The sequence below is a fragment of the Scyliorhinus canicula genome, chromosome 9 (assembly GCF_902713615.1).
Source record: "Scyliorhinus canicula chromosome 9, sScyCan1.1, whole genome shotgun sequence".
Classification (NCBI taxonomy): domain Eukaryota; kingdom Metazoa; phylum Chordata; class Chondrichthyes; order Carcharhiniformes; family Scyliorhinidae; genus Scyliorhinus; species Scyliorhinus canicula.
The window spans coordinates 92040989-92060171 of NC_052154.1; the positions used below are offsets into that span (position 1 = coordinate 92040989).

Below are 19183 nucleotides of genomic sequence, written 5' to 3' on the forward strand. Positions count from 1 at the left end.
TAGGGACCTTCAAGCGGCTGTTGGATAGGTACATGGATTAGGGTAGAATAATGAAGTGTAGGTTAACTTCTTAAGGGCAGCACCGTAGCATTGTGGATAGCACAATTGCTTCACAGCTCCAGGGTCCCAAGTTCGATTTTGACGTGGGTCACTGTCTGTGTGGAGCAGTGGCGGCCCTAGGGTTGCTGGCGCCCCGGGCAAGCTGAACTTCGGCGCCCTTGGGGGGGGGGGGCGGAGCGGGGCGGGGGGGGCGGGGGGGGGGGGGGAGCGGGGCTGGGGCGGGGGGGAGCGGGGCTGGGGCGGGGGGGAGCGGGGCTGGGGGGGGAGGAGCGGGGCCGGGGCCGGGGGGGGGGGGGGGGCGGGGTATTCAACATTATCTCAGCCAATGGGTTAATACAACAATTACGGGCATTTCCACAGCAATAGTGTGGAATACTTTAAACCTTGTTCGATTAGACAAGGAGAGAATAATTAGACAGTGATAACAAATCAGCCTCGACAGTTGCCGTGGGAACAACGTGTTTAGCTGGTCCTTATTTCGGAAGAATTAAAAATTCTTCAACAATGATTTCAATGATTCTCTTTATAAATATATTTCACCTTTAGCTTGAATTGAACGGAATGACGCCAGCTGTCAATGTCGGCTGTACTGCTACATTTTTTATTTAATAGAAAAGGTTCAGCAAGCCAACCATCACGAACTGTTGCAGTTGTTGGCAGAAATATGTTGGTTAGTCAATGTCCTGATTCTCTAGCGCGACAGGTACAACAGAGCATGAATGACTCAAATTCTTTCAAGCAAAACGGCTTTTGTCCTTTCCGACTGCTTGGGTGGCTGACTGTTAAAATCCACTTCATCTGATCAAAAAAAAACTTTCAAAAGTGGGCCGTTAAGATGCATGCAGAATCGCAGAGTAACGCGGGGGGAAAAAAACTGAAGGACGTAGACAGAGCAAAAGATAAGAAACTGATTTTTCCTCTGACAACTTCGCCAGAAATCTACGTTATGTTCTGCGTATTCTGCGTTATCTATACTACCGGCTGCGTTGAGGCGGCAGCTAATTAAATGTTCATTCAGTGATTTCTTCCAATGTAAACGTGTTTGACCTCATTTGCGACTCCCCCACTTTGCTGAAGTTTACTGTTCTCAGAGTTAAACGATTAATAGGTCAATAATGTCTCGCAAATTTGAGTTTATAATCTAGGCTGCCATGTCAATGTAACAGTGTAAAATGGTGCATGGCTAGTTCTTACGTAATTATGACATTTGCGGTTGCCCTATAATGGCAAATAATCCCAGCACTGCGGAATTCTTCCACAGCCCTGATCAATATTTATTTCTGATCCCAAGATACTGCAGCAGTTACATAATCATTAATTTTAATTGTTGCCTGTCGTATATTGATGTATTGAATTTGTTTGCCTCTATTATAGAGTTCTCGACTATGGTCCGGTAGTTAGATATATGTATCACTAAATGAGGCTGCTGCTTCGTTCACCGCCATTACTTGGCTTTTCTTTGCATATAAGCTACACTTGTTCTTCGTTTTTCCATCCGAATCTGAGCGTATTCTGTACTATTATCCTGATTATTAGCCATTTCTGGTTTCCTTGAGCCTGTCATGTCGAGAGCAGCGTATGTAACCGCCTTATCCAGTGGATTGGTCTTCGTCTGTAAAAACAATGTTGGTACTTTCATTAGTTCAAGATTTTTTCTTGATTGTAGTCTAGTGTCAATCAGATCTATTAAAATAGACAAAGGAGAACAGATTTTGTGCAGATACAAACGTTTACCACAACAGCATTCAAAGCATTCCATGCACTACGCCCATTTTTTTCATGATTACAGTTAAATGGTGCCTCTCTGTTCCCCTTCTCATACCCATCTGAGCATGAACTATCCCTTTTATAGGCTTCGCTTTTGGGGCATTTTGGAAATTAGTAATGTTCCGTGTAGTATAAAGCACCATCATACTCCTTGTTTTGTGCATCGGTTGAACGAATCAAAAATAAGCACTTATGGAATAAATATCCACCTGTATCTATGCTCATTTTTCTCCCTTCTACGTTGAACTCTGACGTTTTATACAGGTAGAAGAACAATGTTCACGGAAAGAAATGCCAGACCAGACATTCTGGAACACATTTACTGGAAGGCTGTCAGAATCGAAGAAACAAGAGCAGGAGTAAACAATTTGGCCCTTGCAGCCCACTACTCTGTTGAATAATTTCCATAGGAATGTACACATTCTTAAGTCATATCCATATCTCTTAATATCCCCAAATCCTCTGCCGTATCCATTGAGTGTGTTCAACGACAGAGCATGCACAGCCTATTGTATCGGCAATTCAAACATTTCCAAAACCATTGAGTAATAAACATACTCCTCATCTCAGTTCTAGCAATTGTTATTCTGAAAATGTGAACAACTGGACGATCCAGCCCAGAATCAAATATTTGAAGCTCCTTCACAACAATATATGATTCAACTAGATCACGTTTAGCCTTTAAATCTCTGGAGAATTGCCGGCCTATTTCACACAATAATGCCAAGCATTGTAATCCAATTGTTGTAAGAAGCAATTTTGTGAACATTAATTGCACTTGAACAATGAAAAGTATGCCGTTCAATAGGCACATTGTACAGGACTCGCACAATACTAAAAATATTTTATGCAATGTGGACTCCATCTGGATGTTAGATAGCACGCTGCCATAGCCCTCTAAGGAAAAGGATATGCAATTTACTTCCATCCACCCTACCAAAGGATTGTACGGATAAATGTAGAATGCTTGTTGTCACAAATTGTGCTTCGTAACCAGAATAACTCTTTCTGTTCTGTGTCTTATTGTTGCTTCATGACAACTGTAATCTCAAACAAGAGGCGGTGTATCATAGAAGTCGGCGAGTTAATGCAAAAAAACAAAAGTTCCATCTATTACAATATGTGGGGAACGGCCGACAAGTATTTCACATTTTCAAGTGAAATTCTCCGTGACTGCTTAACTCGGATCCCCAGCATATATGTAACAGTGCCACCCACGGGAATGCAAGCAAAATATTAAGATTATGTCAAATACCGAACTGGGTAATGCAATGATGGTGGAGACAAATGAAAGGAACATCAAATTCGTGTTTCTTGACTGCCCGTGTTCTTAACATAGAACATAGAACAGTACAGCACAGAACAGGCCCTTTGGCCCTCAATGTTGTGCCGAGCCATGATCACCCTACTCAAACCCACGTATCCACCCTATACCCGTAACCCGTAACCCAACAACCCCCCCCTTAACCTTACTTTTTATTAGGACACTACGGGCAATTTAGCATGGCCAATCCACCTAACCCGCACATCTTTGGACTGTGGGAGGAAACCGGAGCACCCGGAGGAAACCCACGCACACAGGGGGAGGACGTGCAGACTCCACACAGACAGTGACCCAGCCGGGAATCGAACCTGGGACCCTGGAGCTGTGAAGCATTTATGCTAACCACCATGCTACCCTGCTGCCCCTTGCAGCTAACGTTGCAGAAAATGTGACATTTTAACAGCTCAATGTTTGTTTCCGTGTGGATCAACAGCGTCGCCAGCAGATGGCTTTACGAAGAACATTTTATTAATTATTTGGATATCGATGAAAATGTGTATTGCAGCTTGAACTAATAGTTCATACTGGATTTTAAAGGAACCTCTGATGCTTTGTCATAACGAAAAACTGTGGTGCGGATTTGGGTTAAAGCCGTAGCAGGGTGGCTAAGGAAGACAGCCTAATTGCCTCAGGAGCAGTCGTAATTTGTTTGCGAACCTCCAACAGCCCCGTTGACATTTATAACCTCAGATTTTATTGACAGAGTTTGGAAACTGAATATAACATGTCAAGCTACGATGGCAAGACATGCACTGCTGCATTCTGGATCCATTTCAGGTTTGGATAATGAGAATAAATGGTCGACTGAGAGAGATTTACTCATGCATTGGAGGTACGTTTATTTCGTATGTTAACGACCAGAACATCACAGTTGCAATTAATTTACCACTGACTATTGATATGCTATGTTATCGTGCGTCTGTTGAACTCCCACTGAATTCAATCTCTCTCATTGTGTTTAAATCTTCTGTGGGACGGTACAAAATGCGAACATTGTTGGAATAAATCGATTTAAGTTTGTCTAAACTCAAATTTATGATTGAAATAAATGATGGAAACGTACCTCCGGATCAGGATAGTCATTTACTTGCACTCCTGGAAAAGTAGAGGGTTTAACATTAAGCTTTTTACAGCTGGTAAACTCAATATATATCACAACAATCCAGATATCACAATTTTTCAAGGAACTGCTTGGAATCTGGCATATTTTGACATTGGGGAAATATATTGGCAAATGGATTATTCTGATGGCAGACGAACAACGTCAGTCAGATTGACAAATCTTTGGGACATGTTCCAAAATGATATAAACTAGCAGAAACTGACATGATACTTTCTCTTCCCTTCGTGTGACGACATAGATGTTCAACAATGTTTAAGTCACTGTGTGGAAACCAAACGTGTGTTTTAAATTTCACATGCCGTCAGCTAATGTCTAATGGGAGAAATCCCTTGAGCACTGTTATTTAGACATTTTTAGAAGAATGAAGTGTAAAGATCTCCAAATATGCAGATGATACAATGTTGGTTGGGAGGATAAGCTGTGAGGAGGATGCAGAGATACTTCAGCAGAATTTGGACAGGCTGAGCGAATGGACACATGCATGGCAGATGCCGTATAATGTAGATGAATGTGCTGTTTTGCGACTAGGTAGCAAAGAGAGCAAAACAGATTATTATTTGAATGGGTGTAAATCGAGAGAGGTAGATACTCAGTGATAACTGGGTGTCCTAATGCATCAGTCACTGAATATAAACGCACAGGTGCAGCAGGCAGTAAAGAAGGCAAATAGCATGTTGGCCTTCATAGCGGCGGGTTTAGAGTAAAGGAATATAGGTTGTTTTCTGCAATTGTATAGCCCTGTGTAGGGGCTGGTTTAGCACACTGGGCTAAATCGCTGGCTTTTAAAGCAGACCAAGGCAGGCCAGCAGCACTGTTCAATTCCCGTACCAGCCTCCCCGAACAGGCGCCGGAATGTGGCGACTAAGGGCTTTTCACAGTAACTTCATTTGAAGCCTACTCGTGACAATAAACGATTTTCATTTTCACTTATCAATGTATTGGTGAAGCCACACCTGAAGTTCTGTGTGTCGTTCTGGTGTCCTTAACTGAGGAAAGTTGTTCTTACTGTGGAGAGAGCGCATCGAACGTTTACCAGGCTGACTCCTGGGATGTCGGACTGTCATATGGCGAGAGATTAAATCAGTTAGGATTATATTAATTGACGTTTATGAAAATGAAATGAAATGAAAATCGCTTATGGCCACGAGTAGGCTTCAATGATGTTACTGTGAAAAGCCCCTAGTATCCACATTCCGGCGCCTGTCAGGGAGGCTGGTACGGGAATCGAACCGTGCTGTTAGCCTGCTTGGTCTGCTTTAAAAGCCAGCGATTAGCCCTGTGAGCTAAACCAATCAGCAGTTGCTGGGAGAAATTTAACTCTTTGTGTGTTGGTGAGTTTTGTGATTGGTAAGTACAATCTTTATTCCTTTCACTTATTTATTATTTGATACTATATTTGTAATCAGTTAAGGTAAAGGGTAAAAATAGCAGGAGATCCCAGACCTGTGTTATGCTCCTCGTGCACAATGTGGGAGTTCAGGGACCTGGCCGATGCCCCTGACTTCTTCATGTGCGGGAAGTGTGTCCAGCTGCAGCTCCTGTTAGACCGCATGACGGCTCTGGAGCTGCGGATGGACTCACTTTGGAGCATCCGCGATGCTGAGGAGGTCGTGGATAGCACGTTCAGTGGGTTGGTGAGAAAACTGCAGATTTAGATTGGTGACGGAGACAGGGAATGGGTGACCAAAAGGCAGAGAAAGAGCAGGAAGGCAGTGCAGGTGTCCCCTGCGGTCATCTCCCTCCAAAACAGGTATACCGTTTTGGATACTGTTGGGGGAGATGTCTCACCACGGGAAGGCAGTAGTAGCCAGGCTCATGGCACCGTGGCTAGCTCTGCTAAATAGAAGGGCGGGAAAAAGACTGGCAGAGCTATAGTCATAGGGGATTCAATTGTAAGGGGCAGTAGGCAGGCGTTTCTGTGATCGGAAACGAGACTCCCGAATGGTATGTTGCCTCCCGGGTGCTCGGGTCAGGGATGACTCCGGTCGGCTGCAGGACATACTGAAGGGGGAGGGTGAACAGCCAGTTGTCGTGGTGCATACAGGCACCAACGATATAGGTAAAAAAAAGGGATGAGGTCCTACAATCAGAATTTAGGGAGTTTGGAGATAAGTTAAAAAGTAGGACCTCAAAGGTAGTAATCTCAGGATTGCTACCAGTGCCACGGGACAGTCAGAGTAGAAATTCAAGAATAGTAAGAATGAATACGTGGCTTGTGAGATGGTGCAGGAGGGAGGGGTTCAGATTTTTGGGACATTGGAACCGTTTCTGGGGGCGGTGGGACAATTACAAAACGGATGGTTTACACCTGGGCAGGACTGGAACCAATGTCCTAGGGGGTGCTTTTGCTAACACTGTTGGGGAGGCTTTAAACTAATGTGGCAGGGGGATGGGAACCAGATTAGGAAGTTAGAGGTCAGTAAAGAGGCAGCAACTAAAGTCAGTAAGGTACAAGACAATAAACTCAATGTGACTAAGGGGAAGAGTAGACAGGGAAGAGATGATGAACGCAAAGGTGGTCTGAGGTGCATTTGTTTTAATGCGAGAAGTGTAGCAGGTAAGGCAGTTGAACTTAGGGCTTGGATCAGTACCTGGGAATATGATGCTATTGGTATTACTGAGACTTGGATGAGGGAAGGGCAGGACTGGCAACTGAATATCCCAGGGTATAGATGCTTCAGGAGGGATAGAGAGGGAGGTAGAAGGGGTGGATGAGTTGCATTACTTGTCAGAGATGATATCACAGCTGTGATTAAGGAGGGCACGATGGAGGATTCGAGCACTGAGGCAATATGGGTGGATCTGAGAAATAGGAAGGGTGCAGTAACATTGTTGGGACTTTACTACAGGCCTTCCAAAAGCGAGCATGAAGTAGAGGTACAAATATGCAGACAGATTATAGAAAAATGTAGGAGCAATAGGGTGGTTGTGATGGGAGATTTTAACTTCCCCAACATTGAATGGGATTCGTGTAGTGTTGGAGGCGTAGATGGAACAGAGTTTGTAAGGAGCATCCAGGAGAGTTTTTAGAGCAGTATGTAAATAGTCCAAATCGGGAAGGGGCCATACTGGACCTGGTATTGGGGAATGATCCCGGCCAGGTGGTTGATGTTTCAGTCGGTGATTACTTTGGGAATAGCAATCACAATTCCGTAAGTTTTAGAATACTCATGGACAAGGACTGGAGGGGTCCGAAAGGAAGAGTGCTAAAATGGGGAAAGGCAGAGTATAACAAAATTCGGCAGGAGCTAGGGAATGTGGATTGGGAGCAGCTGTTTAAGGGGAAATCCACAATTGAAATGTGGAAGTCTTTTAAGGAAAGGTTGATTAGAGTGCAGGACAGACATGTTCCTGTGAAAATGAAAGATAGAAATGGAAAGATTAGGGAACCATGGATGACGGGTGAAATTGTGAGACTAGCTAAAATGAAAAAGGAAGCATACATAGGATCGAGGCAACTCAAAACTGATGAAGCTTTGGAGGAATATCGGGAAAGTAGGACGAATCTCAATCACGCAATAAAGAGGGCTAAAAGGGGTCATGAAATATCTTTGGCTAACAGGGTTAAGGAAAATCCCAAAGCATTTTATTCGTATGTAAGGAGCAAGAGGGTAACTAGAGAAAGGATTGGCCCACTTAAAGACAAAAGAGGAAATTTATGCGTGGACTCAGAGGAAATGGGTGAGATTCTTAATGAGTACTTTGCATCGGTATTCACAAAGGAGAGGGGCAAGACGGATGTTGAGGCTCGGGATGGATGTTTAAATACTCTCGGTCAAGTTGTCATACGGAAGGGGGAAGTTTTGGATATTCTAAAAGACATTAGGGTGGACAAGTCCCCAGGACCGGATGGGATCTATCTCAGGTTTCTGACGGAAGCGAGGGATCGAAATAGCTGGGGCCTTAACAGATATCTTTGCAGCATCCTTGAGCACGGGTGAGGTCCCGGAGAACTGGAGAATTGCTAATGTTGTCCGTTGTTTAAGGAAGGGTAGCAGGGATAATCTAGGGAATTATAGACCTGTGAGCTTGACATCAGTGGCAGGCAAACTGTTGGAGAAGATACTGAGGGACAGGATCTATTCACATCAGGAAGAAAATAGACTTATCAGTGATAGGCAGCATGGTTTTGTGCAGGTTGGGTCATTTCTTACAAACCTAATAGAATTCTTTGAGGAAGTGACAAAGTTAATTGATGAGGGAAGGGCTGTAGATGTTGTATACATGGACTTTAGTAAGGCGTTTGATAAGGTTTCCCATGGCAGGTTGATGGAAAAAGTGAAGTCGTATGGAGTTCTGTGTGTACTAGCTAGATGGATAAAGAACTGGCTGGGCAACAGAAGACAGAGAGTAGTGGTGGAAGGGAGTGTCTCAAAATAGAGAAGGGTGACTAGTGGTGTTCCACAGGGATCAGTGCTCGGACCACTGTTGTTTGTGATCTACATAAATGACCTGGAGGAAGGTATAGGTGGTCTGATTAGCAAGTTTGCAGATGATAAGAAGATTGGTGGAGTTGCAGATAGCGAGGAGGACTGTCAGAGAATACAACAAAATATAGATAGATTGGAGAGTTGGGCAGAGAAATGGCAGATGGAGTTCAATCCAGGCAAATGTGAGGTGATGCATTTTGGAAGATCAAATTCAAGAGCGGACTATATTGTCAATGGAAGGGTCTTGGGGATTTGATGTGCAGAGTGATCTGGGAGTTCAGGTCCATTGTACCCTGCAGGTGGCAACGCAGGTTGATAGAGTGGTCAAGAAGGTATACAGCATGCTTGCCTTCAGCGGACGGGGTATTGAGTACAAGAGTTGGCAGGTCATGTTACAGTTGTATAGGACTTTGGTTCGGCCACATTTGGAATACTGCGTGCAGTTCTGGTCGCCACATTACCAGAAGGATGTGGACGCCTTGGAGAGGGTGCAGAGCAGGTTCACCAGGATGTTGCCTGGTATGGAAGGTGCTAGCTATGAAGAAAGGTTGAGTAGATTAGGATTGTTTTCGTTGGAAAGACGGAGGTTGAGGGGGGACCTGATTGAGGTCTACACAATTATGAGAGGTATGGACAGGGTGGATAGCAACAAGCTTTTCCCAAGAGTTGGGGTGTCAGTTACAAGGGGTCACGATTTCAAAGTCAGAGGGGGAAAGTTTAAGGGAGATGTGCATGGAAAGGTTTTTACGCAGAGGGTGGTGGGTGCCTGGAACGCCTTACCAGCGGACGTGGTAGAGGCTGGCACGATAGCATCATTTAAGAAGCATCTAGACAGGTATATGAATGGGCGGGAACAGAGGGAAGTACACCTTGGAAAATAGGAGTCAGGTTTAGATAAAGGATCTGGATCGGCGCAGGCTGGGAGGGCCGAAGGGCCTGTTCCTGTGCTGTAATTTTCTTTGTTCTTTGTTCTTTGTTCTTTGTTCTAGAAGAGTGAGAGGGAATCTCAGACAAATTTACAAATTTCTATGAGTATTAGACAAGGTAGATTCAGAAAAAATGTTCGTGATAGCAGTCAACTGCAGAACTAGAGGTCATAGTTTGAAGATAAGGGTTAAAACTTTTATTACTGAGGTGAGGAGAAATTTCTTCACCGAGAGAGTGGTGAATCTCGGAATTTGCTGTTATAGAAAATAATTGAGGCGAAATCGTTGTGTAATTTCAATTAGAAATTAGCTATAGCTCTTGGGGCCTATATATAAGGAAAATGGGAGGTTGGCAGGATCAGAGTCTTAAACTTGATGATCAGCCTTGATTGTGACGAATTGTGGAACAGGCTGGAAGAGCGAATGGCCTCCTCCTGCTTCTACTTTCTTTGTTCCTATGTAAACTATGTCTCACCTTCTGTTTTTGTTGATATGTATCGCTTCATATTGATGATACCCAGCACCAATGATAGCAATCCACCAAAAGCAGCAGCAGAAATCAGCAAGTAATGGGTGGTCGCAGTATCTGCAGGATTTAAATGAAATACAGAATCGAGGTTCACATCTGTCCAGTTAAAAAATAACTTGCCCTCCAATCCATCTCAGATTGTGAACGTTATGGCATGTAAATTCCTCAGCGTGGTAACCTCCAGTGGATTTCCACACTCGACAGGTTTTCCCGCGCTGTGATTCTAAAGCGGGCGTTCGGCCAAACCTTCCCTCTCAAGCCGTGGAAGAAAGGAGCAGCGAAATTAGCTGGATGCAACGGCATGGAATAACTGGGATGCAAAGAGCTAAGAAATGCCGCCGTTTAACGGGACTAACTGTCTTTAAGGGCGCATATGTTTTGGGTGGGACGGGGAAGGCACAGGTCAGAAGAGAGAGCCACCTCCACTGGGAGGGGTGGCCAGTGGAGGTAGGGCTGAGGTCGAATCGGTGTAGGGGGTCGGACCGGAGGTGGGACAGTTCAGAAGAGAAGGGTAGGGCCTGAGTCAGTGCGCGAAGGGTATGTCGGATCGGAGAATGAGGAGGCGGGGTATTGTGTCAGAGGGGAAAGTTTAGGGACCCATAGGGGGAGGTGGTCATGCAGGACCGGGGGAGTTCACTTTGGGGGCGGAGTTCATCTTTTAGGCGGGGGCAAATACCGGCGGCAAAGGGGTGGCTAGTTCAGGAAGGGATGGGGTAGTCCGGGATCCGGAGGATCAATTGCTCCTCAAAGAGCATCACTTGTTGACAGTGAACAAAGCTCTGCCACTGATATTGGCCCTTATGAAACCATGCTCCTCTCTGCCCCCTCCATGAATATACTTCTGACGCCGTAAATTGATGACCATCCCACCTTTGCATGACGCATTTTCTGTTGACAGCAATCATTAATAACCATAACCATAAACCCCTTTGTATGCCGGGGCCGCAAGTTTCAAACTGGACAACTATGCGTCGCCGAACACCTGCCGGATGAAAATGTACCACTACCACGTGTTCTAGTAGGATATGAGGATCAGCACACATTGTAACTGTAGTCATGCAAGTCAGAACACCGCCCACACACTGCAGTTAAGTACGAAGAGCTCCAGTTCATGCAACATAATAACATTCACAATTTATTAGCTGAATCCATTGAATTGATGTTAACCTCGGTATTGAATAGTAACTGTTTCCCGCGCCATATAGCATCAGACGTCGCTTGCATTTTGATGTACATTTTAAAGATTTATAAATCAAGGAAATAAAAAAATATGCACCAAGCTTAATTTCTATTCAAACATTCACGCACTAGTCCAGTACACGAGTTGAATATCAACGTGATTGCGTCCGGTTTTTCTTGCAACAGAGCTGCAGTGTAAGTCGGCAGCAGTTACCTTTTGTGTTAATATCAAATAAGAACGAAAGGTCACAGGCCGACTTAAATTTAATCGATTCACTACATAATGTTTATTGTTCTGTTTTTTAAAAAGCAAACAACATAAATCATGTTGCATGTTCTAGCTTTGATGTGGAGATGCCAGTGTTGGACTTGGTTGGGCACAATAAGAAGTCTTACAACACCAGGTAATATCCAACAGGTGTGTTTCGAATCATCAGCATTCAGAGCACAGCCCCGTTTCTTGGAGAGTGAAGTGGTGGGATCCACAACCTCATATATAGACAAAGTCAATGATGCAAGACGATAATTTGAATGTAAGCATTTGCAAGTAATTAAGTTTTTACAAGTCCAGACGGAGCGACTGGAGAGAGGGATAATCACACGTTAAAAAGGTGTGAATTCTCTCATGCCACGACAGTTGGTAGGATTTCCCATGCTCAGCCCAGATTGTGGTGGTGAATGTAATGAGTCATGAATCCCCGATCCCGGTTGAGGCCATACTCATGTGTGCGGAACTTCGCTATCAGTTTCTGATCGGTGATTCTGTGTTGTCGCACGTCCTGAAGGCTACATTGGAGAACGCTTACCCGAAGATCAGAGGCTGAATGCCCTAGACTGTTGAAGTGTTCCCCGACTGGTAGGGACCATTTCTGCCTGGCGATTGTCGCACGATGTTCGTCCATCGGTTGTCACAGCATCAGCATGGTCTTGAAAATGTACCACACCTCGAGTCATCCTTTCCCCCAGCACATGAGGCAGACAACATTGGCTGAATCACGCGAGTATATACTGCATACCTGGTGGACGGTGTTCTCACGTGTAATGATGATGCCCATGTCGATGATCTGGCATATCATGTAGAGATTGCCATGGCAGGGTTGTGTGGTGTCGTGGTCAACATAAAAGACAGCTACAGATGCTGAAACACGTCCTCGTATGTATGGGATATGCTGCTCGACTCATTAATGGACAGTTCCAACGCAAAACAGCAAAAAACCGCACCGAGCTCCTCGGAAGAATAACACAGGGCACAGCCAACAGAGTACCCTTCGTTGTCCAGTATTTCTCAGCAGCAGAGAAACAATGACATCTTCTTTGCAGCCTTCAACACGTCATCGATTAAGAGGAACATCTTGCAAAGGCTATCCCTACACCCCCACTACTTGCCTTCAACCAACCACACACCTCGAACAGACCGCTGTTGGAAGAAAACTATCCTGCCGTGAGGTGAACAGCAACCATGAGAACACACAACGCTGCCATGGCAACCTCTGTAGGACGTGTCAGATACTCATAGAATCAAAGAATTTAGAGTGCAGAAGGAGGTCAGTCGGCCCATTTATCTGCACCGGCACTTGGAAACAGTACCCTTCTCCAGCCCACACGCATGAATACGGCCTCCACCGGGACCTGTCTCTATATTCACCCCCCCCCCCTCCACCCCCCCAGCCCTCCCCACCACCACCACCATCACCACCATGTGGCTGAGCTTGGAAAATGCTATCAACTGTTCTGGCTTGAGACAATTCACACGTTTTTAACCTGTGATTATCCCCTTCTCCAGTTCTGTATGGACCTGTAAGGACTTAATTACCTGATAATTTTCGTATTAAAAATATCATCTTGCATTAATGAATTTGTCTATATTTGCGGCTAAGGAACCCACCTCTTCACGAACCTGATGAAGGAGCTGTGCTCCGAAAGCTAGTGATTCGAAACGAACCTGTTGGACTTTAACCTGGTGTTGTAAGCCTTCTTATTGTTCCAGCTATGGGTAGAGAATTCAATGCCCTGTGGTCTGCCGGTGGCAAGGTTACACTAGAACTGTATGATATGAGTGACAGCTGAATGCACTCAACAGGTCTTTACCTGACCTCGTCTGCCACTCCCCCTGGAATAAGAGGTACCAAGTATTAATTTCAGAGACATTAGAAAATGGTACCTGCCAAAATGCCACCGATTAAAGGTAACAAGAAAACAATGATGGTGGAATAGGTGACATCAGTTGGCTGTCACCATAACTGAGTGTGATAATTTGCACATCAATAAGGCTTCGAACGAAGATGGGAAATGGTGAGAGACTCTTGACAAATTAAAACAAAATACCAGTCGGAGAACCCTGGGCACTGCGATATTAAATGAAAATTGTGACTAATGAAAATGATCGATTATTTAAAACAGAAAAAAACGTGAAAAACATCTGACGATACGTGGATTTCTAAAAAGGCATTTCACTAAAGTTAACCTTAATGGGCTTATTCTGCAAATTTTAATGCACTGTTGCAAAAAAACGAACGGAGCCCGGTGAATGCAGAAGTAGTTCCACGCATTGCTGTCATCTGCAGCCATGTAACTGAGACTGTCATGACAGCTTGGATTTGATGAACCGAATCAGATGATGAATCAGATGGAGTTGACGAGCAATGCATATTTTCGCATGATGGAAGGCTGCAAATGAAGGAATACGCCAAGGAATTGTTATGATGAGGAAACGGTCAAACAGTATGCATATAGGATCTGAGCTGAAATATCGTGAGAGCAGTTTCGAAGTTCTTTGATGATGGCTAAATGGGTGATTATGACTTAGGTAACACTGACAGAGAAAGCAGCGGACTTCAGTATGACTCGAAGAGTTTAATGGAATGGTTTCAAGGTAGTTGCAACTTAAGGTGAATAAAGCTGGTTTGTAAATGCTTCAGGGAAGAGGAGCTACCAAGAAACGGAGACGTGTTTTTCACGTGGCTTGCTGTTGATATTCAGTGGAGCTGGCAGAAGTCAGAGTCGGAAAAGCCATCCGAGATACCAAGAGAGAGTATCAAACCAAGCGAGAGTCACAGGCAGACTCTCGAGGGTTGTGGCAAGGACTAAACAACATAACGGGCCACAAGGCGAAGCCGAACAGTATCTATGGCAGCAACGCACCCCTCCCCAATGAACTCAATGTATTCTATGCTCCGTTCAAGCAGGTAACCAACAATCCGCTGTTGAGTGCCCCAGCAGCCCATAATTCACCCATACCAACCATCACAGCTTCCGAAGTCAGATCGGCCTTCCTGAAAGTGAAACCTCAAAAGACGACGGGCCCGGATGGGATTCCTGGTCGTGCACTCAGAGCCTGCACGGACCAGCTGGCAGAGGTATTCAGGCATCTTTAACCTGTCCTTGTTCCACTCCGAGGTCCCCACCTGCTTTAAGAAGAGAACCATCATACCGAGACCAAAGAAGAACCAGGCAACGTGCCTCAATGACTAACGTCCAGTGAAAAATGAAAAAAAATGAAAATCGCCTATTGTCACGAGTAGGCTTCAATGAAGTTACTGTGAAAAACCCCTAGTCGACACATTCCGGCGCCTGTCCGGGGAGGCTGGCCCTGACTTCAGTCATAATGAAGTGCTCCTCGAGGTTGATCGTGAAGCGCATCACCTCCTTACTCCCAGAACGCCTTGATCCACTGCAATTCGCATACCGTTGCAACTGGTCCACATCAGACGTAATTTCCCTGGCCCTACACTCATCCCTAGAGCATCTCGAAAACAAGGACTCCTACATCAGACTCCTATTTATTGACTACAGCTCCACCTTCAACACCATATTCCTAGTCAAGCTCATATCAAAGCTCCAAAACCTAGGACTTGGCTCTCCACTCTGCAACAGGATCCTCGATTTTCTGACCAACAGACCACAATCAGCAAGAGTGAACAACAACACCTCCTTCACGATTTTCCTCAGTACCGGGGCCCCGCAAGGCTGCGTACTTAGCCCCCTACTCTACTCCCTATACATACACGAATGCGTGGCAAAACTTGGTTCCAACTCCATCTACAAGTTTGCTGACGATGCGACCACAGTGGGCCGGATCTCGAATAACGACGAGTCAGAATACAGGAGGGAGATAGAGAACCTAGTGGAGTGGTGTAGCGACAATAATCTCTCCCTCAATGCCAGCAAAGCTAAAGAGCTGGTCATTGACTTCAGGAAGCAAAGTACTGTCCACACCCCTGTCAGAATCATGGAGATGCTTAGCCGTTTCAGATTCCTAGCGGTGCACATCTCCAAAAATCTGTCCTGGTCCACCCACGTCGACGCTACCACCAAGAAAGCACATCAACGCCTATACTTCCTCAGGAAACTAAGGAAATTGGGCATGTCCACATTAACCCTTACCAAATTTTACAGATGCACCATAGAAAGCATCCTATCGGGCTCAATCACAGCCTGGTATGGCAACTGCTCGGCCCAGGACCGCAAGAAACTTCAGAGAGTCGTGAACACCGCCCAGTCCATCACACAAACCTGCTTCCCATCCATTTACTCCATCTACACCTCCCGCTGCCTGGGGAAAGCGGGCAGCATAATCAAAGATCCCTCCCACCTGGCTTACTCACTCTTCCAACTTCTTCCATCGGGCAGTACACGTGACAATAAACAAATCCAATCCAATCCAATCGAAAAGAACGATGTTGCAGCGGTGAAAAAGTTCTGGAATCAATCTTGCGACACCCATGACGTGACGCTACAATGACGAGCGATGGCTATTTTTCATGGGGGAGGAGTTACACTGTGGCTCTTGTAAGTTGCAAATGGAGCAATATGTTTATGATGGTCAACTTTGTATTGGTCCTTCAGATATAATCTGTGAAGACATGCATTCTAGATGCATTTAAAAGACTTGCGCTAGTACCTAGCAAGTGCAATTTAGAAGTTATGTATGTCAGGGAAATGGCATTTCAGGTATGCAGCATAGAAAACAGTCGCAACAATCAGAATTACATGAAGTGATCCCACACAGAATTGGTCCAACTTAATGCGAATGGCATTGACGTGTGGCCTCTCGGTGAGACGAAAACCATGAGGGGAGCAGTGCAATCTAAATAAAAACATTTTTGGGCAAAATCAGGAGAACAACAGGATGTATATTCTGGAGACTTGTAAACTAATTTAGGAAAATTGTAAGGTGCTAACGATGTGCCTGGAATGAATTGAATTTGTACATAGCGACATTAAATCTAAATTTGCGAAGGTGACGCAAAAGTTAGAAATCACTGCTCAGCCTTCAACTGAAATATTGTCCACAATTCTGCACAACACAGGACGGTAAGCATGTCAATAACCTGGTAAATTTACACGGGACGTTTGCGGGAATTAATGCATTCAGTTATTTGCAGAGTTTCTAAAATCTGGGACTTTCTCATTAGAGGAGCTAAAATCAAGATCTTCTGTAAATCCTGGTTCAGAATTGTGAAGCGTTTGACAGGGCTGCCTCACAGCGCCAGTGATCCAGGTGTAAATCCTCCCTTGATTAACTGCTGTGAGGAGGTTGCAAGTACTCCTGTGTATGCATGGGTTACTTTCATGTGCTTTGGTTTCCTCTCCCAGTCGAATAATGTGCAGGTTAGTTTACAGGGATAGGGCGCAGTGGTCGTGGGGAGTGGGGGTGCGGTAAGTCTGCATGGGGAACTGTTTCGGAAGTTTGCTGTGGACTCAATTGGCCAAATGACCTCCTTATGCATTGCCTTATGCCTCCTCTATGATCTATGATCTTCTGTGATCCACCTACTGCATACCTAGCTCGCAGCTACATAGCTATATTTGTTGTCTAAAACTAAAATACATTTGAGGAGAAATATTTTTTTCTTTAAATTATTGTTCGATTAGTATATAAGGAATGTCTGAGCAGCAACCGTTGAATATGTGATTGAAGACACCTCATTTACAGAGTTATTACAAAACCAAAGATCTGCAGCGTGTGGTTAAATGATATAACATTTTATCTGGAATCCCCATAGCTATGCCAGACCGGATATGATTTAAATTTATATTCCACTTTCAGAATCCTTACCTTTGATGGGATAGGTGACAATGTGAGTGGCCGATGCTGGAACCTGAAGGGTACTGTGAGTTACCAGGCATGTATAAACAGTTCCATCCCGGATTGTCTGTGTCTCTTGCAAACGGCTAGAAGCTTCATATAGTCCATTGATATTCAATGTAATGACGGTCTTTATTCCTGTTGTGGTTTCTTTGCCATCCTTATACCATGTGAAGCTGATATTCTTTGGGAAAAAGGAAGGTGTTGAGCATAAAACAGCAGGGAGCACAAATGCATCATTTTCAAGGTGCTGTGAGTAAATCTTCAGTGGGGTTGGTCGGGCTAGGAACATGTAAGAGAAGGGAAAAAGCTGTTTTTAAAAGTCAGAAAAGATTAACTTTGGGTTCATCCAATGCCTGTCCAAATTTCGCAGCGTTGGAGAATGAAGAGCGTGGCAGGCGTTGAACATGGGTTTTACTGTACACAATAGGTATCGACACCCTAAACAACATCTTTATAAATACGATCGACAACAATGTTTAGATGCAAGCGGACAAATATCAGGTGAGGGAAAAGTTCTGCCTATTCCGAAAAATGCACGCTTTTCCTTTTGTTGGAAAATAAATATGGAGTGGACTCTGAACTGACATCCGATGGACTATGCTGTGTGTTATGACATGTCTTTGCGAAAATACTATACTGTTGAGCTTCAAAAGTGAAAGTAAAATCTACTACCTGATTCACATGAGGATACAGATGATTCCATCGTTATTGTGTATCAAAAGGATGATGTAAATGCAGGTTGGGATATGAAGCAGCCTTTACTTCTTAATATTACGAGCTTAAAAATCTTAGCTGTTACTTGTTAATTTATAGTAGGAGCAAAGAGCAAAGAACGATAAAGCACAGGAACAAGCCCTTCTGCCCTCCACACCTGCGCCGACCATGGTACCTGCCTAAACTAAAACCGTATGCACTTCCTGAGTCGATATCCTTCCATTCCCACCCTATTCATATATTTGTCTAGATGCCCCTTAAACTCCATTATCGTACCAGCTCCCACCACCTCTCAAGGCCGTGCGTTCCATATATTTACCACCCTCTGTGTAAAAGACTTGCCTCGCACTTCTGTTCTAAACTTTTCCCCACGTACTTTCAATCTATGTCCTCTAGTCCCTGACTCTCTTACCCTAGGAATGAGCATCTGACTATCCACTGTGTTCATGCCACTTACAATCTTGGAAATCTCTATCAGGTTGCCTCTCAACCTCCGTCATTCCAGTGAGAACGCAATAAGTTTAACTAACCTCTTCTCAGAGTAAATGCCCTCCATTCCAGGCAACATCCGAGGAAATTACTTCTGTACCCTGTAGGAAGCATCCACATCATTTTGGTAGTGTGGCGTCCAGAATTGTACACACCATTCCAAATCAGGCCTAACTGAGGTTCTGTACAGCTGCAACATGACTTGCCAATTTTTATACTCAATGCCCCGACCAATGAAGGCCAGCATGCTGTGTGCCTTAATGACCACCTTATCCACATGCGTTGCCCCTTTCAGTTGTCGGAGGACATGCACGCCCAGATCTCTCTGACTGTCAGTACTCGCAAGAGTTCTACCATTTATTGTATAATTCCTACATCCATTGGACCTTCCAAAGTCCATTACCTCACATTTGTCCGAATTAAACTCCGTCAGCCATTTTTCCTCCCAAGACTCCAAGCAGTTTATATCTTGCTGTCTCCTCTGACAATCCTCCTCTGTCGCTGCAATTCCAGCACTTTTTGTGTCTTCCACGAACTTGCTAATTGGACCA

At 44.6% G+C, this 19183-nt stretch overlaps 1 protein-coding gene across 1 annotated transcript; it reads right to left on the reverse strand.

The window, feature by feature from the left end:
* Positions 1–1322: 1322 nt before the first annotated feature.
* On the reverse strand, positions 1323–18643 carry LOC119970904 (HLA class II histocompatibility antigen, DO beta chain-like). Its single transcript, XM_038806013.1, has 5 exons — positions 18601–18643; positions 17397–17708; positions 10106–10216; positions 4215–4246; positions 1323–1672 (listed from the first exon to the last, which is right to left on the reverse strand). The coding sequence occupies exons 1-5, from the start codon at positions 18641–18643 to the stop codon at positions 1505–1507; spliced, it is 666 nt and encodes a 221-aa protein (XP_038661941.1). The 3' UTR covers positions 1323–1504.
* Positions 18644–19183: the final 540 nt, after the last annotated feature.